This window comes from Nomascus leucogenys, chromosome 15, assembly GCF_006542625.1.
Source record: "Nomascus leucogenys isolate Asia chromosome 15, Asia_NLE_v1, whole genome shotgun sequence".
NCBI lineage: Eukaryota > Metazoa > Chordata > Mammalia > Primates > Hylobatidae > Nomascus > Nomascus leucogenys.
The window spans coordinates 62,640,825-62,664,065 of NC_044395.1; the positions used below are offsets into that span (position 1 = coordinate 62,640,825).

General features: G+C 41.1%; 1 protein-coding gene across 5 annotated transcripts in view; it reads left to right on the plus strand.

Annotated features, from left to right (window-relative positions):
* The window catches only part of C2CD3 (C2 domain containing 3 centriole elongation regulator), a 165,879-nt gene that overhangs the window by 98,074 nt on the left and 44,564 nt on the right, over positions 1–23,241 (plus strand). For 4 of the 5 annotated variants that reach the window (XM_030829768.1, XM_030794498.1, XM_030829769.1 and 1 more), the window contains 3 exons: positions 458–1,060; positions 4,502–4,849; positions 21,523–21,661. In XM_030829768.1, coding sequence (XP_030685628.1) covers positions 458–1,060; positions 4,502–4,849; positions 21,523–21,661 — 1,090 coding nt within the window. The remainder of the gene's footprint in view (positions 1–457; positions 1,061–4,501; positions 4,850–21,522; positions 21,662–23,241) is intronic. The other variant, XM_030794500.1, reaches the window with a different exon arrangement.

Below are 23,241 nucleotides of genomic sequence, written 5' to 3' on the forward strand. Positions count from 1 at the left end.
TAGACCCCAGATCTCTTTTGACCCCTGCCTTTTCTGTTGCACTGATAGTACCATAAACATTTCACACTTTTAAAGCACTTCTCTCTCAAAGCTCTTTCTAAACCATTATCTCATTGGACAATCATAACAACTTTGGGAGACAGCACTAGCATCAGTTTTCCCATTTGTGAGGTAAGGAAACCAAATCTGAGAGAAATTAATGGCTTGTTCATAATAAACCACTAGTTCTAGCCATAGCCAAAGAGAACGCAGATCTTCCAACTCCTAGCCTTTGCTCTTCCCATCTAATCTCATTGCCTCTCAGTGGTCAGATGAACACAGACTCCAACTCACTGTGGGTATGTTTTCTGTTCTGTCTTGAGCCAGGATGATGGGACACTATGGGGTGGAGAGTAAGTAACTTGTTTTTTATTTACTTTTAAGACTATAATTGAGAATCTTTCTTTTCTCCCGTAAGGGATCACAGGATGGTATCCTATCATTTTACCAGAAGACGGGGGCCTACCTCATGGCTTGGAGCTCATGCAGAAGATCGTGGGTGGTCTGGAGCTTTCGGTTTCCTTCACACATCGTGGAGATAGAGAACGGGTGTTGGAAGCTGCTGAGCTATTGGGCTGGAGCTTTGAGAACAGCATGAAAGATTTTGTCAGAATGGATGAAGGGGAGCCAGCCACTGTCACCATCTCCACCCCAAGGCTGTGGCTGCCCATCCATTGCGTGCTGCTTGCTGGCCATAACCACATTCATAGGAATACATATTGCTACCTTCGCTACAAGTTCTATGATCATGAAGCCTTTTGGACCCCTCTGAAGAAGCCTAAGGAATCTGTAAACAAAAAGCAGATTATGGTTCCTTTCAAGGCATCCAAAAGAGCAGAAATCACCAGGGGCCCATCAGTGCTTTGGTACTTCAGGGAGGAGAGGCTAGAGATCCAAGTGTGGCGAGCTTATGGCAATGACAGTGTGGAGAGACCGCATCAGACAGACAGCTGGATTGGCTCAGCCTATGTGGACCTGGCCAGACTTGGGGAGAGGTCAGCAAGGACACTAACTGTCAGTGGTAAGTGAGGAGCCCAATTCAACTCTTGTAGTTTGAGCACCTGCTCTGTGTCAAACACTATGCGAGACACTCTGTCAGACATTACTTGACCCTCCCAGCAATCCTGTGAGATAGGTATTATACCCATTTTACATTCATAAAAAAGGAGGCTCAGAGAGATTGAGTTACCTGCCTAGGGTCACAGACTAGTAAGTGTTCGTTCCATTATTGCACGCTGAAAGATTAATAATAATTTAGTAGTGCCTCTTGTAACTAAAGAGATTTTATATATATATACTTTAAGTTCTGGGGTACACGTGCAGAATGTGCAGTTTTGTTACATAGGTATACCCGTGCCATGGTGGTTTGCTGCACCCATCAACCCATCACCTACATTAGGTATTTTTCCTAATGCTATCCCACCTCTAGCCTCCCACCCCCTAACAGGCCCCGGTGTATGATGTTCCCCTCCCTGTGTCCATGTGTTCTCATTGTTCACCTCCCACTTACGAGTGAGAACATGCAGTGTTTGGTTTTCTGTTCTTGTTTGCTGAGAATTATGGTTTCCAGCTTCATCCATGTCCCTGCAAAGGACATGAACTCATCCCTAAAGAGATTGTTTTTAAAGTTCCACTGCCTGCTTAAGAAAGGGTGTTACCTCATTCCAGTACTGTGGTGGGGTCAACGTAGGTCGAAGAATTGGCTCTGAACTTTGTAGCACTAGAGTGCATCCAAACTCATCAGATTTTTGCATTTAACATAGTGCTTAGAACATTGTTAACACTTACGAAATAATGAATGAATTTAGGGAACTATTTGTAACCACATATATAAGAGCCTATCTGATCACCTAGAATGCTAGTTTATTAATTATATGGAAAAGCATACCTACTGCAGGGACCAGGGTATTCTTCCTCTCTGGTCACCACATCTTGGAACCATAAAGAAAATCTGTATGGTAATAAACAGAGCAGAAGAGAAAAGGGTAACATTTTGCAGGTGGCATTTTTGTGCTGAGTGCTTTTCTTTCAAACATTTGTTTAGTACTTGATACATATGCTTGGACCTGGGAATTCAAAGATGAGTAAGAGCTAGCTCCTAACCTTAAAGAGTTTACAGTCTAATAGGAGAATACAATAGTAAGTAAATAATTACAATGAAGCATCAGAACTATGAAAAAGGTATTCTTGGTGCTATGGGAACACAGGGACACAACACCTCTAAGGATAGCATCTCAGTGAAAGTGATACTTGACCTGAGTTTCAAAGGATGTAGGTATAAGTCAAGGAAAGGGATAAAGAGAGATATTCTAAAGAAGGGAACAGCATGGGTGAAAGTACAGGAGAATGAAGCAGTTTGATAGATTTTGGGGACTATAGTAATTTCAGACAGCTGCATCTTAGGATACATAGATTGGGAAGTGATTAGAGATGAAGCTAGGGAGGTAGGCAGGAGTACGATGTTGAAAGCCTTCTCTTCTCGGCTGAAGTTTGGACTTTTTTCCTGAGAATTATGGAAAACTAGTACAATGGTTTCTGAATACAAGAGGAGTGTATAGCTTTGCATTTAGAAAAATAAAGCTAGTGACTGTAGTTAAGATGAATTAGAGGTAGCCAGACTAGATTCTTTACAAATATGATCTCTATTCAGCTTAACATTGCTGTCCAGTTAGTTGTTATTTCCCCCACTCTACAGTCGAAGAAACTGAGTCATGACCCTTTGTTAGCCCTATGCTCTGACCCTATTGTTGAGTGGGTGGACCAGGCTAGAGGAGAACTGAGTGTATCTAGGTGATCATCCCAAATTCTCTGGTTCTTTCTGGACCTAACAGGTGTAAATCAGGCTCTGTTGAGCACATCAAATGCCATGTGCTCTGTTTTATCTGGGCAGGCCTAGAGTCCCTTCAAAGGGACTACAGAAAATGTCCTTGAAGTGAACCAAGTTCACTTGAACTAAAGTTTATAAAGACAGGCTTTTAGCTTCATACTGCTGAAGAAAGTAGGTTTAGGACACTGAATATAGATCTAAGTATAGGAACTCAAGCACAAATGCTTATTTTTATTGAGTGCTACCAAAGGTAGTATTTAGCTTTTCAGATCATCCATTTCCCTCATACTTCTCCATATCCCTCTTGTCTGAGCTTTTTATCCTCTTGTGCAAGGGTCTTATACAAGGCATGTCATTTGATGTGTTTGTTGAATGCGTCAAGCCATCCATCCAACCTTACTTCCATGTTTTGTTAATTTTCCTGAGGATAAGGATTTAACTGTGTTGCTTTTGGGTGTCTTCCCGCCTGTAATGACCTGCCCTTATTTTCCTTTGATAATCATAATAATTTACACATTGCTTTGAGAAGAAAACTGGTTATCTGAAACAGGAAAGGTTTCATATTATTGCCATCTATTAATCAGTTAACTCCATTTTCCTGAATTGAAGTGAGTCTATTGAAGCAAACTTTGAGATTCAGAAGGAACTATTAGTACCTTCTGTTTTATAAATCTCATTTTAATATTCAGCAAGTTAGTAAAATTCAAGTCTCTGGGCTTAAACCTGCCACTTACTGCCAGACTGATGTTGGCAGTTTATTTAACTCCTCTGAGATTCTGGCATATGAAAAACACTCAACAAATATTAACTCCCTTATATTTCTTTCTGGTCTCCTGATAACCTCCTACTTCCCCCCCAGCCCCCCAAAATATTGCCAGAACCCTAGTGAAACATAGCTAAATTGAGTGTCAAGACAGCCTCGTGATAGGGAGAAGGTCGAAAAACAGGAGCCCACGAGACACGAGCAAGAGAAAATAGGCCACTCTTGATTTCATCAAATCTTAGACTTCTCTAAGTCTTGTTGCCTCTCAGCGCACGAATCCCTTCCGCAACAGCCCTGCCTGGTAGTCATTTGGCTTTGGCTTCAAATCAGAGATCTTACTATTTTCATTACTTTTGTTTGTTTGTTTGTTTTATTTTGTTTTGTTTTTTGAGACAGAGTCTTGCTCTGTCACCCAGGCTGGAGTGCAGTGGTGCAATCATGGCTCACTGCATCCTCAACCTCCTGGGCTCAGGTGATCCTCCCACCTCAGCCTCCTGAGTAGCTGGGACTGCAGACACACACCACCATGCTCAGCTAATTTTTGTGTTTTTTGTAGAGATAGGGTTTTACCATGTTGCCCAAACTCTTGAACTCCTGGACTTAAGCAATTTGCCCACTTCAGTCTCCCAGCGTGCCGGAATTACAGGTGTGAGCCACCACACCCAGCCTACTTTTCACTACTGAAGATAGTTACGGCAGGGTAAAAGTTTTCATGTTTTCTATCAGCTTCATAGTTTCTTTTGCAAATTGGTGTATTGGGTTTTGTAGACCTTTCATAGGAGAAAGGACCACAGCACCCTCAGTGAGTATTTCCTCCAAGCTTGGTCTTGGTTCCTGCTTGACTAGCCTTATTCTTCTCCATGTTCTTTTAGGTGTGTACCCTCTGTTTGGACGAAATGCTTCCAACCTCTCAGGAGCTGCCTTGCGAGTTCATGTGGTTCTTTCCTCTCTTTCCTCACACCTTGAGCCCACTCATGAGCTGGACTCCATGGACTACAGCAGCCACAGTGAGTCTGAGCAGCTCCCCAGAAGGAATGGTGAGGTCCAGCTCTCTCCACCAGAAGTCGTCTCCTGCCACCAGAAGTCTCCTGCCTCCACCCAGGTCCCCTGCAGCAGCACCACAGCTGAAGTCTGCCTGACCCAGGAGGGCCCTGCTGAGTCGGATGGAACATTTGCAGTCAGCATCCTAGTAGAAAGAGCAATGCACTTGAGCTTGAAAGGTATGCTCTCCTCACCTACCCAGCAGCATGTCTGACTCTTCCAGGTGTGCTCCTTTCTTCACAAATCTTTCAAATCATGGCAGGATCTGTTAATTATCTTAACTGATAAATATTTATTTCTCAAGCCTAAAGGTTTAAGCAACATGAAAGCTTTTCTGAACTTGTTGCCTATCGTAAATTCCCCAGTCCAGCCACCTGAGTATCAACCTAGATAGATACTTCTCTTTTCCTTATCCACTGTCAAATCATCAGATCCCTAACTTGTTCTTTCTTAAATTTCTGACAGATTTCTTCCTTCTGCATTCCTACCAACTCAGGCCTTCCTAATGCACCTAGGGCCAGGCGTTTTTAACATTGGGTCCTTAAACACCCAAGGGATCCATGAAAAGTTCAAACTCAAGGCCGAGGCGGGCGGATCACGAGGTCAGGAGATCGAGACTGGCTAACACAGTGAAACCCCGTCTCTACTAAAAATACAAAAAATTAGCCGGGCGAGATGGCGGGCGCCTGTAGTCCCAGCTACTCGGGAGGCTGAGGCAGGAGAATGGCGTGAACCCCGGGGGGTGGAGCCTGCAGTGAGCCGAGATCGCGCCACTGCACTCCAGCCTAGGCGACAGCGAGACTCTGTCTCAAAAAAAAAAAAAAAAAAAAGTTCAAACTCAGGGTTAGTGGCCTTGGATAGGAAAATAATTACATCTTTATTTTTAGCAACCTCTAGCTAAAATTTAACATATTTCCTCTCATTATGAATATAGGCAGTAGATCCTAGTAATAGTACCTGTGATATTGTCAACAATAGAAATCACAGGTATTTCCATATCACATCATTGCAGATATCTTAGAATATCGCTTATAACTATGATTTCTTTGAAATTACAATAGTTAGGGGTTTTTGTTTGTTTGTTTTGATTTTTTTTTTTTTTTGAAACAAAGTCTCACTCTGTCGCCCAGGCTGCAGTGCAGTGGCATGATTTCAGCTCACTGCAACCTCCACCTCCCGGCTTCAAGCAATTCTCCTGCCTCAGCCTCCTGAGTAGCTGGGATTACAGGCTTGTTCCACCACTCTTGGCTAATTTTTGTATTTTTAGTAGAGATGTGGTTTCATCATGTTGGCCAGGCTGGTCTCGAACTCCTGACCTCAAGTGATCCACCCACCTCAGCCTCTCAAAAGTGCTGGGAGTACAGACGTGAGCCACTGTGCCAGACCTACAATAGTTATTACCTATAGTTAGACCTTGTTAATAAAGCACATATATTACTATATCACAAAGTTCTTTTAGTTTTGATAACTATGTAAATATAATTGGATTTCTCTGTAATCCTATGTATTTTATATTATGCATTTTAAAGAAATACTGTTAAAAGAAGAGGCCCATAGACCTCACCAGATTGCCAGAGTCCATGGCACAAAGAATTCCTGCCCTACCTTTATTCAGCATTGTAATCTCCTAAAATTTTGCCTTTGCCATCACCCTTCTCTTTCGCCTGGCTACTTCCATTTCCTCTCTTAAGACCCAGCTCAGACATCACCATTTCCTGGAGGGCTTTCCCAATATAAAGGCCCCCTTCTATTTGCTCCCCTGGCACTTTGCGCCTGTATCATATCATATATCACACAGTACTGCAGTTGTTTCCATGGTTTTCTTCTTAATTAGATATGAACTGTTCAAAAGCAAAGACCTTATCTCATTTGTTGATTCATCATGCATTCATTTATTTTACAATAAAACTTACTGTATTTGCTACATGCCAAGCCCTGTCCTTGGTGCCAGGGATAAAACAGTAAAAAAAAAAAAAAAAAAAGACAGACAAAAATTGTGCCCTGTGGAGATTACATTCTAGTAGGAATATATTTATCCCTGTGTCCCTAGCCAATAAATTGTGTGTGTACGTATGTGTGACTTTGAGCAAGGTATTCTTTCTCTCTGTCTTGAATTTCTCATCTGTAAATGACTGTGATTAACAAAGTTCAGATGTGTGGTGTCTATGAGAGCCAGTCAACCATGGCCTTATGAATCCAGAAAGTTTCAATATACATCATTTGATTTGGATTTGACCTCTCTGGCTCCTGTCATCTCTGTATTGGTGTCTCTCAAACTGTGCCATGTGTCCTTACTACTTTGGAACAGAAACAAAACCTGTGCTCATAACTATTATTTATCTCTCATTCCTGCTCCTCCCCATTTATACTACCAACAGCCATTACTCCTGGGATTATAAGCTTCCATTATGATCATTGATGTTCTCATCCATTTCAGCCATTGTGTATCAGAAACCTTGAAACATTCTATCTCAGGACAAAGTCTTCTTCAAGTGCAGTGTGAATCACAAAATTGAACAATTTTTACTTGTTTTTAAAGAAAAAAAAAATTTTCTGCCCCACCAAAGCAGCCATTTTTGACAAGTTTGAGATATAAAAAACAAAATTTTTTTAAAGACAAAAAAAATCAATAGAAGAATGAGTTTAAGGAAAGTACTAAAAAGCTTCTTTTATTTTTGGAAAGATTTTTTTTTGTAGTTGCACTGAAAATAAAATTTAATATACAAAAAATATGGTATATGTTACATTTTAGGAGAATTCTCATATTGTTAAAAAAAAGCAAAATATACTTATAAATTTTCAATGAGACAGTGAATTACATTTTTATAATATCACTTGGCAAAATTTTATGATAATAAGCATCATCTGCTGTGTGCTGAGTTCTATTCTAGTCTTTGTACATTAATTATGCGTTAAGTATCCCAAATCCAAAAGCACCAACGTGGTGCTCAGAGGAAATGCTCATAGGAATATATCAGGTTTCAGATTTTCAGATTTGGCATGCTGAATAAGTATAATGCAGATATTACAAAATCTGAAATACCTCTTGCCCCAAGCATTTCAGATCAGGGTTATTCAACCTGTATCCCCTTTAATCCTTACCACGAGCAGAATTATAGTTTGAAGAGATTACAATACATAATCATTTCACAAATGAGGAGACTGAAGTTCAAAAAGGTAAAATGACCTGAAGTTACATAGTTAATGCACTCTGTAGAGCCAGATGGGCAGGTCTATACTCAAAGAGACAATGGGCAGGTCTCTATACTATAGGTCTACACTCTATACTCAGGACAGTGCCTGACTGACACATAAATGTTTGTGGGAGGAAGGACTACATGGGCTTATCACTGCAGGGTGGAAATCAGGATACAACAGTGACGTCTGAAAGTCAGATGTCTACCCTATGCTTGTCTTGACCTGGCTAAATAGAAAGAGGCTAAATAACAAGTGATTTACAGGTCTGCAACTCTTGCCAGAAATGTGAGAGGCGTTATGTCTCATATTCATAAAACAGGAGGACATTATGTTTGCTTTGCTGCATCATGAAGATCGCAGTGCTGGGATAAACAAACAACACACAGTCCCTGTCCCCAAGGAACAGACAGCCTAATGGAGAGACATACTAACATTTTTAGTACAGAGGAATAAACAATATGAAAGAGGAAAGCTGTGGGGGGTGGTGGATGTGGTAGTATAGGAAAATAGAACATAGAGGGTGTTTTTTTGCTAATGGGGTGGTCAGGGCAGGCTTCCAAGTATTAGTGTCACTTTAGCCTACTCTTGAAGGAGGAGGAGCAAGTTTGCTGAATGAAAGAGGAAAAAGGCATTCTAATGAGAAGAAACAGCATGGTCAAAAGCTTGGTAGTATGAGAGAATGGGACATTGGCCAAAAAAAGGTCGTTGAATGTGAGTAAAAAGTAGTGAGAAATGGGGCTGGAAAGACTAATTAGGCTACATGGGCAGCATTTTGTATGCTACATGACTGACACTGCAGGTGAGGTGAAACCAACAAAGTCTTAATCTGTGGAGAGACAAGGTCATATTTGTTGACCAGACATGAAATCTTGGTGGCAGTATGAAAAAGATACCGGAGAATACTGAAAGCAGCAATCACTGAGAGGGCCGTCACATTAGTTCAAGTTCTGAATCTTAAACAAGCAAGGTGGCAGCAAGAATGGAGAATAGGCAACAGAAACTTTCTGGTAGAAGACCATGATTCTACACTCTGTACTTCTGACTTTCCTCTTGCCTTAATAGTGTTCTCAGAGTGTCTGTCCGTTTTATGCCTTGGAAGCTGTTTCTTAAGGAAGGAAATGAGTGGTTCCTTCATGCAAACCTTTATGCAGAGGATTCACAAACAGCCCCGAATTAGGAGCTTTGCCTTCAGCAAAGCTTAGTTCTGAAGCAGCTCTGAAATGGTCTGTGGTCACCACTGTAGTCCTGGTTCTGAAAATAACAGAACTTCTTGGATACTTTTGTTAGAAAAAGCTCTGAGGAACCTTCCATTAAGATCAGCTTCAATACTCTTAAGATTTGTACACTTATATTAGACAAAACCAGTATTTCTAGCCCTGTTTTACAAATGAGACAAATAAGGAACAGAGAGGTAAAATGATTTGAAGTAGCATAAGTTATACTCAGTAAAAATCAAAATCAGCGGCCGGGCGCGGTGGCTCACGCTTGTAATCCCAGCACTTTGGGAGGCCGAGGCGGGCGGATCACGAGGTCAGGAGATCGAGACCACGGTGAAACCCCGTCTCTACTAAAAATACAAAAAATTAGCTGGGCGTGGTGGCGGGTGCCTGTAGTCCCAGCTACTCAGAGAGGCTGAGGCAGGAGAATGGCGTGAACCCGGGGGGCGGAGCTTGCAGTGAGCCGAGATTGCGCCACTGCACTCCAGCCTGGGCGACAGAGCAAGACTCCGTCTCAAAAAAAAAAAAAAAAAAAAAAAACACACAAAATCAGCTTCAATATTATTAACTTTTAGAGGCGTTCTTTAGCCCATCGAGGCAGAGTTCAGGGCACCTCTGGGTTCCCATGTGCTTTTAGCATAGTCTTTATCTTATTGGGTTGTAATTATCTGTCTGTGTCTGTCTCCCGCAGATCAAGAATCAAATCTGACTCATCTTGTACATGTGTGACATAGAGGAGGTGTCAGCTAATGTTAGCTTAATACAACTGCTGGGCTAAGTTTTTATTAACATAAAAATTGGGCATTCCTTAAGGGGAAAGTTTCCCTCCATTCATTCCAGGCCAAAGGGAGAGCGCTTCTCTTAACTAGATGGAGATAATTAGAATGATTGCAATGGAAAAAATCTAAAGTAGGAGTCAGGAAACCTTCCTGGTTCTTCTAAATGCTAGTTAACCAGGTATGTGATGAGCAAGCCACTTCTCTGTTCCTTGGTTGCCTTATTTTTATAATAGGGATAGAGATGCCTATCTTATGCAATTTTCAGAGATGTTATCAGCACAAGTTTAGTGTGTAAGAAAACAGTGTGCAAGCTATAACGCATTATCTGAATATGAGAAGTTGTTATTTTAATCTCACTGAAACAATTAAACCTTTCTTGATGCATAAAATTCTTAAATGGCATAACTGGTTCACCTCAGGTCTTCTTAATTGCTCTCAATGTGTGTCCCAACCCTGTGGGGGGTATAGCAGCCTTCTTTTGGGCTGCTTCCAAAAGTATTTCAGAACTTGACCTTTTTCAGAATGTAAACAGGCCCAGATGAATTTCTACCTACAAGAGGAGAGCCAGAGAAACCTGATAGACCTGCTCTCCCAAGCTGATTTCTTTTTCACCCACCTGTTTGGCTAAAAGGAATGTGTCTGTTCAAGACTAAATAAGGAACTATCTTCTTCCATAGTCAAAGTAATTTTGTTTCAAGGCCTTTAGCAAATAGTAGCTTTAAAAATAAACTGGAGGATGGCCGGACACAGTGGCTTACGCCTGTAATCCCAGCACTTTGGGAGGCTGAGGCAGGCAGATCACTTGAGGTCAGGAGTTCAAAACCAGCCTGGCCAACATGGTGAAACCCTTTCTCTACTAAAAATACAAAAATTATCCAAGCACAAGCCTGCAATTCCAGCTACTCAGGAGGCTGAGGCAGGAGAATCACTTGAACCCAGGAGGTGGAGGTTGCAGTGAGCTGAGATCGTGCCTCTGCACTCCAGCCTGGGCGACAGAGTGAGTGAGACTCCGTCTCAATCAATCAATCAATCAATCAATGGAGTGAGTGAGACTCCGTCTCAATAAATAAATAAATCAACAAACAAACCAGAGGGACAGGGGGTAGTGCCATGAGAGAGAGATGTGAGCAAGATTGATATATATCTAGAATTAGAATTTTACTGTGGAAAGTGGTTTGAGAGCACTTATTTCTGATGAGAAAACTGAGGCCCAGGTAGCCAGAATGAAGTGGTGTATCCAATGTGTCACACTAAAGCAATGGCAGACTACATTGGAACCTAGGTGTCCTGCCTCTGGGAACAGTGATTGGTCCTCTCTGCTGATCTTTCTCAGAGCTTTCTTGAGAAGATGTTGCTATCCTCTGTGGGTATGTACTGCAAGCAGACAAGGCAGCTCCTCTCTCTAACCCTGGGCAACTATCTGTAGACAAAGGGCAGTGGGAAGTCAGCAAACATTTAATAAGGGCCTTGGGAATACTCTGTGCATTCAAAGAGCTCTCAGTCTAGTGAGGGAAACACAGATTATTATAGAATATGTGAGAGTTGCTGTGGTAGAGCCAGGTTATCTCTTCCTAGTTGTGAGGATTTGTGACATTTTATTGGAAGAAATTAGTTGAAGCTTAAGACCAAAAAAGGAAAATGGGAGAAAGAATGAGAGATGAAAGCTATATCAGGCAGAGGAAACAGAACCCACTTCAGCCATTTTAAGCAGAGAGGAGTTTAATATAGAATATTAAGGTACTTTAAGTCATTAGAAGGGGTAGAGGAGTGAGCTCTAGGCTAAACTTTCAGGAGGGAACCACTAAATCTTTTAAGTTCAGAATACAGTGCCAAAACTGAAATCTAAGAATTGGAAGCTCTCGTCATAGCCGTTGCCACAGGGCCTCTCTGCACCCAGGGACCAAATGCTAGATCAAAAAACACAATGTCTCTATATCATCATCCTTGTTATTAGCAAAAGCAGAAGGAAAAGAAAGATGTCCTCTGCCTCCCGCCTGCCTTCCAGATCTTTTGTGAGGGCATCTGATTGGTAGAGGCCAATTTGCATCCATACCCTAGCTGCAAAAGAATCCAAGAAATGTAGCTTTTAATGCTTCCAATCTGTACAAAAAGGAGTACAATGCAATAAAAGTAGGTGGGGGTGGATGCTCAGCAAGTCAATCCGCATAAATACTGTTCAGTTTCACTAAAATAAAACTTTTAAGAAGATAGCTCACTGGGTACTATTAGTGATATTTTATACATTTACATTAGTAATATGAATACTATTTTATTGATTTCCATTAATTGATTTTTTGCCTACTACCATTGCATTAGAATTACCTTTCCCTGTTCTTTCAAAAATATGCTTGTAACTCCTACTGCTTCCCTTGACTAGCCTTAAAAAAATTTTTTCTTTAATATGCTTGTAAACTGGTTTGGCCAAGTTGTAGCCAGTGGTTGTTTTGCTCCTCATACAGTTATTCTCTATATCTTTAATGCTTTCCCGGTTCTAAGGCTCCTCCACCTCTTGGTTCAGGCTTTTTCCAGGTCCTGCTTTGTTGGCAACTTGTACATGCCTCAGTTCTCTCCTGCTTTGTGGACGCCACTAGATCTTCCTTCCAAGGCTAGCATTTCTCTTCAGCTCTCCTTCCCAAGTGTCCTCACAAAATCTCCATTCTCTTTTCTCTTCCCATCACCCAGTTTCTTTCTTTATTATTTCCAGTACAAATGACTGAAAAAGTAATGTCATCTGGTCTGGTTTTGTGCCCTGGGTGCTAGAAGTCACAAGATTAAATAATAGTATGTCAATTTTTTAACCAAGATTTGGGAACAGAAATGCTGTTTTTCATTTACACATTTCAGATACAAATATGGTTCTATTATGAAATATAATATAAAACCTTCATGAATTTCTAAAATGAAAGACAAGCCTGCTAGTAGATGTTATGCTTATTGTAATTGTTTCAAGGCAACAGGGACTCCTACACTTCAGAGTTTAATGTTTACTCTTCTCTGAATCATTGTTACTTTGGTGGGAAAGTTTGAAAAGAACTGGTCTATGACATGGTGCTGTACATTCTTCTACTTGTGGACTAATTTTGGTGACCATCTTTCTGGCTCTGCAGTCTCTTAAGCAGATTGACTATGATGCATGTCACATTCAAGTTTAATTGTGTAATAAAACAGTTTTCTTTCTGTTCAAAAAAAAAAAAGAATTGGTCTACTGGAAATTCTTTACGTTGAGGAAAACATATCAAAGCAAAGCTGTAGCTACGTTTCTTTCCCTGAAAGAAATTTTAAGTTGGAAGCTCTAACTGGGGGTGTAAAGTTCAGTGATTCCACCTAGAGAGGCTTGTCAGAGTAGATGGAACTAGAACCTGTCTTTTAAAGACTACTTGTTAAATGTTTTCTTTCTTTCTTTCTTTTTGACTTTTTTTTTATGCTTTAAGTTCTAGGGTACATGTGCACAATGTGCAGATTTGTTACATATGTATACATGTGCCATGTTGGTGTGCTGCACCCATTAACTCGTCATTTAGCGTTAGGTATATCTCCTATTGCTGTCCCTCCCCCTTCCCCCCACCCCACAACAGTCCCTGGAGTGTGATGTTCCCCTTCCTGTGTCCATGTGTTCTCCTTGTTCAATTCCCACCTATGAATGAGAACATGCGGTGTTTGATTTTTTGTTCTTGCGATAGTTTGCTGAGAATGATGGTTTCCAGCTTCATCCATGTCCCTACAAAGGACATGAACTCATCCTTTTTTATGGCTGCATAGTATTCCATGGTGTATATGTGCCACATTTTCTTAATCCACTCTATCATTGATGGACATTTGGGTTGGTTCCAGGTCTTTGCTATTGTGAATAGTGCCACAATAAACATACGTGTGCATGTGTCTTTATAGCAGCATGATTTATAATTCTTTGGGTATATACCCAGTAATGGGATGGCTGGGTCAAATGGTATTTCTAGTTCTAGATCCTTGAGGAATTGCCACACCGTCTCCACAATGGTTGAACTAGTTTATAGTCCCACCAACAGTGTAAAAGTGTTCCTGTTTCTCCACATCCTCTCCAGCACCTGTTGTTTCCTGACTTTGTAATGATCGCCATTCTAACTGGTGTGAGATGGTATCTCATTGTGGTTTTGATTTGCATTTCTCTGATGGCCAGTGATGATGAGCTTTTTTCATGTGTCTGTTGGCTGCACAAATGTCTTCTTTTGAGAAGTGTCTGTTCATATCCTCTGCCCACTTTTCGATGGGGTTGTTTGATTTTTTCTTGTAACTTTGTTTAAGTTCTTTGTAGATTCTGGATATTAGCCCTTTGTCAGATGGGTAGATTGTAAAAATTTTCTCCCATTCTGTAGGTTGCCTGTTCACTCTGATGGTAGTTTCTTTTGCTGTACAAAAGCTCTTTAGTTTAATTAGATCCCATTTGTCAATTTTGGCTTTTGTTGCCATTGCTTTTGGTGTTTTAGTCATGAAGTCCTTGCCCATGCCTAGGTCCTGAATGGTATTGTCTAGGTTTTCTTCTAGGGTTTTTATGGTTTTAGGCCTAACATTTAAGTCTTTAATCCATCTTGAATTAATTTTTGTATAAGGTATAAGAAAGGGATCCAGTTTTCCCAGCACCATTTATTAAACAGGGAATCCTTTTCCCATTTCTTGTTTTTGTCAGGTTTGTCAAAGATCAAATGGTTGTAGATGTGTGGTATTATTTCCGAGGGCTCTATTCTGTTCCATTGGTCTATATCTCTGTTTTGGTACCAGTACCATGCTGTTTTGGTTACTGTAGCCTTGTAGTATAGTTTGAAGTCAGGTAGTGTGATGCCTCCAGCTTTGTTCTTTTGGCATAGGATTGTCTTGGCAATTTGGGCTCTTTTTTGATTCCATATGAACTTTAAAGTAGTTTTTTCCAATTCTGTGAAGAAAGTCATTGGTAGCTTGATGGGGGGATGGCATTGAATCTATAAATTACCTTGGGCAGTATGGCCATTTTCACAGTATTGATTCTTCCTATCCATGAGCATGGAATATTCTTCCATTTGTTCGTGTCCTCTTTTATTTCATTGAGCAGTGGTTTGTAGTTCTCCTTGAAGAGGTCCTTCACATCCCTTGTGAGTTGGATTCCTAGGTATTTTATTCTCTTTGAAGCAATTGTGAATGGGAGTTCACTCATGATTTGGCTCTCTGTTTGTCTGTTATTGGTGTATAGGAATGCTTGTGATTTTTGCACATTGATTTTGTATCCTGAGACTTCGCTGAAGTTACTTATCAGCTTAAGGAGATTTGGGGCTGAGACAGTGGGGTTTTCTAAATATACAATCATGTCATCTGCAAACAGGGACAATTTGACTTCCTCTTTTCCTAATTGAATACCCTTTATTTCCTTCTCCTGCCTGATTGCCCTGGCCAGAACTTCCAGCACTATGTTGAATAGGAGTGGTGAGAGAGGGCATCCCTGTTTTGTGCCAGTTTTCAAAGGGAATGCTTTCAGTTTTTGCTCATTCAGTATGATATTGGCTGTGGGTTTGTCATAAATAGCTTTTATTATTTTGAGATATGTCCCATCAGTACCTAGTTTATTGAGAGTTTTTAGCATGAAGTGTTGTTGAATTTTGTCAAAGGCCTTTTCTGCGTCTATTGAGATAATCATGTGATTTTTGTCTTTGGTTCTGTTTATATGCTGGATTACGTTTATTGATTTGCATATGTTGAACCAGCCTTGCATCCCAGGGATGAAGCCAACTTGATCGTGGTGGATAAGCTTTTTGATGTGCTGCTGGATTCGGTTTGCCAGTATTTTATTGAAGATTTTTGCATCGATGTTCATCAGGGATATTGGTCTAAAATTCTCTTTTTCTGTTGTGTCTCTGCCAGGCTTTGGTATCAGGATGATGTTGGCCTCATAAAATGAATTAGGGAGGATTCCCTCTTTTTCTATTGATTGGAATAGTTTCAGAAGGAATGGTACCAGCTCCTCCTTGTACCTCTGGTAGAATTCAGCTGTGAATCCGTCTGGTCCTGGACTTTTTTTGTTTGGTAGGCTATTATTGCCTCAATTTCAGAACCTGTTACTGGTCTATTCAGGGATTCAACTTCTTCCTGGTTTAGTCTTGGGAGGGTGTATGTGTCCAGGAATTTATCCATTTCTTCTAGATTTTCCAGTTTATTTGCGTAGAGATGTTTATAGTATTCTCTGATGATAGTTTGTATTTCTGTGGGATCAGTGGTGATATCCCCTTTATCATTTTTTATTGCGTCTATTTGATTCTTCTCTATTTTCTTCTTTATTAGTCTTGCTAGCGGTCTATCAATTTTGTTGATCTTTTCAAAAAACCAGCTCCTGGATTCATTGATTTTTTTGAAGGGTTTTTTGTGTCTCTATCTCCTTCAGTTCTTCTCTGATCTTAGTTATTTCTTGCCTTCTGCTAGCTTTTGAATGTGTTTGCTCTTGCTTCTCTAGTTCTTTTAATGGTGATGTTAGGGTGTCAATTTTAGATCTTTCCTGCTTTCTCTTGTGGGCATTTAGTGCTATAAATTTCCCTCTACACACTGCTTTAAATGTGCCCCAGAGATTCCGGTATGTTGTGTCTTTGTTCTCATTGGTTTCAAAGAACATCTTTATTTCTGCCTTCATTTCGTTACGTACCCAGTAGTCATTCAGGAGCAGGTTGTTCATTTTCCATGTAGTTGAGCGGTTTTGAGTGAGTTTCTTAATCCTGAGTTCTAGTTTGATTGTACTGTGGTCTGAGAGACAGTTTGTTATAATTTCTGTTCTTTTACATTTGCCAAGGAGTGCTTTACTTCCAACTGTGTGGTCAATTTTAGAATAAGTGTGATGTGGTGCTGAGAAGAATGTATATTCTGTTGATTTGGGGTGGAGCGTTCTGTAGCTGTCTATTAGGTCTGCTTGGTGCAGAGCTGAGTTCAATTCCTGGATATCCTTGTTAACTTTCTGTCTTGTTGATCTGTCTAATGTTGACAGTGGGGTGTTAAAGTCTCCCATTATTATTGTGTGGGAGTGTAAGTCTCTTTGTAGATCTCTAAGGACTTGTTTTATGAATCTGGGTGCTCCTGTATTGGGTGCATATATATTTAGGATAGTTAGCTCTTCTTGTTGAATTGATCCCTTTACCATTATGTAATGGCCTTCTTTGTCTCTTTTGATCTTTGTTGGTTTAAAGTCTGTTTTATCAAAGACTAGGATTGCAACCTCTGCTTTTTTTTGTTTTCCATTGGCTTGGTAGATCTTCCTCAATCCCTTTATTTTCAGCCTATATGTGTCTCTGCATGTGAGATGGGTTTCCTGAATACAGCACACTGATGGGTCTTGACTCTATCCAATTTGCCAGTCTGTGTCTTCTAATTGGAGCATTTAGCCCATTTACATTTAAGATTAATATTGTTATGTGTGAATTTGATCCTGTCATTATGATGTTACCTGATTATTTTGCTTGTTAGTTGACGCAGTTTCTTCCTAGCATTGATGGCCTTTACAATTGGGCATGTTTTTGGAGTGGCCAGTACCGGTTGTTCCTTTCCATGTTTAGTGCTTCCTTCAGGAGCTCTTGTAAGGCAGGCCTGGTGGTGACAAAAATCTCTCAGCATTTGTTTGTCTGTACAGGATTTTATTTCGCCTTCACTTATGAAGCTCAGTTGGGCGGGATATGAAATTCTGGGTTGAAAATTATTTTCTTTAAGAATGTTGAATATTGGCCCCCACTCTCTTCTGGCTTGTAGAGTTTCTGCTGAGAGATCCACTGTTAGTCTGATGGGCTTCCCTTTGTGGGCAACCCGACCTTTCTCTCTGGCCGCCCTTAACATTTTTTCCTTCGTTTCAACTTTGGTGAATCTGAAAATTATGTGTCTTGGAGTTGCTCTTCTCGAGGAGTATCTTTGTGGCGTTCTCTATATTTCCTGAATTTGAATGTTGGCCTGCCTTGCTAGATTGGGGAAGTTCTCCTGGATAATATTCTGAAGAGTGTTTTCCAACTTGGTTCCATTCTCCCCGCCACTTTCAGGTACAGCAGTCAGATGTAGATTTGGTCTTTTCACGTAGTCCCATATTTCTTGGAGGCTTTGTTCGTTTCTTTTTACTCTTTTTTCTCTAAACTTCTCTACTCACTTCATTTCATTCATTTGATCTTCCATCACTGATACCCTTTCTTCCACTTGATCAAATAGGCTACTGAAGGTTGTGCATGTGTCACGTAGTTCTCATGCCATGGTTTTCAGCTCCATCAGGTCATTTAAGGACTTCTCTACACTGTTTATTCTAGTTAGTTAGTCGTCTAATCTTTTTTCAAGGTTTTTAGCTTCTTTGCGATGGGTTCGAACATCCTCCTTTAGCTCAGAAAAGTTTGTTATTACTGATCGTCTGAAGCCTTCTTCTCTAAACTCATCAAAGTCATTCTCCGTCCAACCTTGTTCCGTTGCTGGAGAGGAGCTGTGTTCTTTGGAGGAGAAGAGGCGCTCTGATTTTTAGAATTTTCCGCTTTTCTGCTCTGGTTTCTCCCCATCTTTGTGGTTTTATCTACCTTTGGTCTTTGATGATGGTGACGTCAAGATGGGGTTTTGGTGTGGATGTCCTTTCTGTTTGTTAGTTTTCCTTCTAATTTTCAGGACCCTCAGCTGCAGGTCTGTTGGAGTTTGCTGGAGGTCCACTCCAGACCCTGTTTGCCTGGGTGTCACCAGCAGAGTCTGCAAAACAGCAAATATTGCAGAACAGCAGATGTTGCTGCCTGATCCTTCCTCCAGAAGCTTCGTCTCAGAGGGGCACCCAGCTGTATGGGTGTCAGTCAGCCCCTACTGGGAGGTGTCTCCCAGTTAGGCTACTCGGGGGTCAGGGACCCACTTGAGGAGGCAGTCTGTCTGTTCTCAGATCACAAACTCCGTGCTGGGAGAACCACTACTCTCTTCAAAGCTGTCAGACAGGGACGTTTAAGTCTGCAGAAGTTTCTGCTGCCTTTTGTTCAGCTATGCCCTGCCCCCAGAGGTGGAGTCTACAGAGGCAGGCAGGCCTCCTTGAGCTGCGGTAGGCTCCACCCAGTTCGAGCTTCCCGCTGCTTGTTTACCTACTCAAGCCTCAGCAACGGTGGACATCCTTCCCCCAGCCTCGCTGCCACCTTGCAGTTCAATCTCAGACTGCTGTGTTAGCAGTGAGTGAGGCTCCATGGGCGTGGGACCCTCTGAGCCAGGCGCGGGATACAGTCTCCCAGTGTGCCGTTTGCTAAGGCCATTGGAAAAGTGCAGTATTAGGGTGGGAATGTCTTGATTTTCCAGGTACCATCTGTCACGGCTTCCCTTTGCGAGGAAAGGGAATTCTCCGACCCCTTGTGCTTCCCGGGTGAGGCAATGCCACACCCTGCTCTGTGGGCTGCACCCACTGTCTGACAAGCCCCGGTGAGATGAACCCGGTACCTCAGTTGGAAATGCAGAAATCACTCGTCTTCTGCATCGCTCACGCTGGGAGCTGCAGACTGGAGCTGTTCCTATTCGGCCATCTTGGAACGTCTTTCAAAACTACTTGTTAAATGTTAAACTGCATGTGGAGAGGAATAAAATCCACAGTTCCTGAGCGTGAATTTGTTCATCAGAATGCTTTCTGTCCAGAGGGACAGACGGAAGCCCCTAGAGGAGTACTTACTGAAAGGAGCAGCGAGATAGAGAAAAGGGTGGAGCCTCAAAGATGAACTTCACCTACCAGGAGAAGTAGGAGTATGGATTTGGAGAATTCTTTTTTTTTTTTTTTTTTTGAGATGGAGTCTCGCTCTGTTGCCCAGGCTGGAGTGCAGTGGCACGATCTCGGCTCACTGCAAGCTCCGCCTTCCGGGTTCACACCATTCTCCTGCCTCAGCCTCCCAAGTAGCTGGGACTACAGGCGGCTGCCACCACGCCTGGCTAATTTTTTGTATTTTTTGGCAGAGATGGGGTTTCACCGTGTTAGCCAGGAGAGAATTCTTGAGCTAGACGGTTATAAAGAAGACAAACCAGTTAGAATACACATACAGAATCTGTTCCCTGGAGCATGTCGATTATGTTTAGGACATACTTCTTCCATTCTATTCTTTTCTGCTCTGCTCATCTCTTTTCCTTCATCTGTAATCCTGACATTCATAGCATTTTAGAGCTGAAAGTGATCTCATGAAATATATAGTCTATATTTTGTAAAGTGTCTATTATTCAGTGCTATCCAAAAGAACTTTCTGCTATGATGGAAATGTTCTATGGGTTCAGTGTCCAGTATGGTAGCCACTAGCCCCATGTGGCTGTCGAGCACTTGAAATATGGCTAGTGCAACCAAGGAAGTGAATTTTTTATCTTTAGTTTTAATTAATTTAAAGGTGAATAGCCACATGTGGCTAGTGGGTTATCTTCCCAGACAGCTCAGTTAGACTATCTAGTATCATCAGACATCTTCATTTTACACTGTCTTAAGACAGAATAACTTGACCAAGTCTCCCACATTGGAAACCTGATCTTGTAAAAATTAACATTAGGTATTCTCATCAGCACCCAGTATTTTACATTTGTTAACCCTGTAGTAGAGGCAATATAGGAGACAGTTTAGAGCATGGACTCTGGAGCCAGAATGCTTGAATTGGAGTCTCAGTTCTACCATTTAATAAATACGTGGCCAACTAATTTAATTTCTCAGTACCCAATTTTTAGAAATCTATATGATAGAAATAATAATGTTAGAAATAACAATGATAGAAATAATGATAGAAATCTATATGATAGAAATAATTGATATGATAGAAATAATTGATATGATAGAAATAATTGATATGATAGAAATAGCTATCTTAGAGGGTTGTTGTAAGGATTAAATGAGTTAATATATATAAAGTACATAGAACAGTGCCTGGCACACAGTAAGTGATATGTAAGTGTTATTTACTCTTAGTATTTATCTTAATCCTTACAATATCTTTGGAAGTGTAAGTATAATATGCCCAATTTTACAGCTGAAGAAGCTGTGGCCTAGATAGTTCTTGCCCAAAATCACATCGCATATATATGGCAGAGCTAATATTTGGTCATCTGACTCTTAGGTTCAGGACTCTTTGTAGTTCTGTCCTGTCTTTTCCCTCTCAACACAGTATTTTCCATCTTCCCACAAAGTACAGAACATGAGAGAAGTCACTTCTTTTTGGGGAATATATATGAACTGAGCCTTAAGAAGACAGAATAATAGCAGAAAGGTCACTGAAAACATTTCGTTGATTGATTGATTGATTGATTGATTGATTGATTGACACGGTCTCACTCTGTCCCCCAGTCTGGAGTGCAGTGGTGCAATCTCAGCTCACTGCAGCCTCTGTCTCCCAGACTCAAGAGATCATCCCACCTCCTGAGTAGCTGGGACTACAGGCATGTGCCACCATGCTTGGTTAATTTTTTTTTATACATGGGATCTCACTATATTGCCCAAGCTGGTCTTGAATTTCTGCGCTCAAGCTGTCCTCCTACCTTGGCCTCCCAACGTACTGGGATTACAGGCTTGAGCCGCTACACCCAGCCTGAAAACATTTCAGACACAGGGGGATAGCTTGAGCAAAGATCCCATAGGAAGAAGAGGGGCAGGAATAGTCCTGCTTGTGCCTGTATAATCTGAGGCTTCTTGTGTACCCTAAAGTACAGTCACTGCACTGTATTCTATTTCAGGGAGCCCCTTGACAGAGCGGAAAGTATCGATACCCAGTTGTTGTGTATCCTTTGCAACAGCCGATGAGTCATCTCCTGTATACACCCAAGTGGTTGAAAACACAGATTCCCCCATCTGGAATTTTCAACAGCAGTCAAGGTTTGTGTTATCTGTTGTTCGTCAGCCTTCCAGAATATGCTTTTTGTTCCAAGACACAAAGTCAGAGCAAGGACTATAACCAGCACAATTTTTGAGCAGACCTGGAAAATGCTTTTCTTGTCTAAGCAATTATTTAATCCTAGTGTTTATGAATTCACAGCAAGCAGTGGTTTAAAGGTTTTGTTTTCGTGTTTTTAACTCTTCTCAGTATGCTCAAAAATTATTCAGTGAGAGGACCTCTCTGTTTTAGGCGCTTGGAATTAAAGATGATTAAGATACTCCATGCAATTGAGGAGCTCATGGTTCTTACCTGGGAAAAAAATATCAATAACAAATTACCATCAAGCTGGGTGTGGTGACACATGCCTGTAATCCCAGCTACTGGGGGAGGGGAGGGGTGGCATTGGAGGATGGTGGAGCCCAGGTGGGAGAATCGCTTGAGTTCAGGAGTTCGAAACTTGTCTGGGCAATATAGCAAGACCCTGTCTCAAAAAAAAAAAATTACAATAAAGAGAAATAAGAAGGGGATGCTGGTAGAGCTCAGAAAAAAAGGTTATTTAGGACAGCCTAGAAGTTCAGGGAAGGCTTCATAAATAAGACACCTCAGCTAAATACTGAAGAATGTATATAAGTTATCGAGGTGAATAAGAGTCGGAAAGATATTCCGAACAAAGAGAACTAATATCAGAAAAGGCTGTGGATTTTCATCCTTGGAAAAAACTTCTGGTGTAGTGGAAAGACGCTGGGCATTTGAACCAGAGACACTTGGCCTCCAACTCCATCTCTGTAATTTACTGACTGTGTGATCAAGTTACATAACATCTCTGAGCCGCAGATTCCTCATCTGTAAAGTGGGGATCATTTTTATAAGGTCATTGTTAGGTCCAAATTAGATGACATTTAGGGCCTCATGGTACATAGCAGGTATACAACAAATGTTAGGTCTCCTTTGGGAGGCTCAAAAAATAGGAGGTAAAGTTCTGTCAGCCACTGTGCTGTGCCACTCAGATTTTATTAGGACAAAGAGGGCCAATTAAATGTGAGGGGGCTGGCATAGGAAGCCAAGAATTAAACTTTATTAAATGTGATGCAATGTTATGATAATAGTAACAAAATCATTATTAGAAATTATACTGTATCACCTTTTATAAAGTTTAATTCTTGTCCACCAACACTAGCCATACCCATGGTGTCTGGTCTTCTGTTTTCTCACAGTGTTTGTGTACTTATTGAGTCTCAGCAGTTGGTCACATGTTCAGTGATTTGTAATTTGAGAGGCTGGCCTGAGTCAGGAGCTAGAACTGCAGTGAAAACTCAGTGCTATCTAGGGTGAGCTACTGGAAATTATAGAAATTCTGGCCATAGTGGCCAGAGTACTTCATATAAAATATCAAATCCTCCCCAAAAGGCAGGAAACCAGAGGACTGAGCTTCTAAGTGGAGGTGACTTGTTCATTCACAACCTAAAAACCTAACACAATTACAAAACTTAACAAACGTGATGAAGGAACATTAGCAATCTCCTGATTTCATCTCTTCACTTTACAGTTGAGGAGACTGTGGCCCAGGGAGGCTACATAG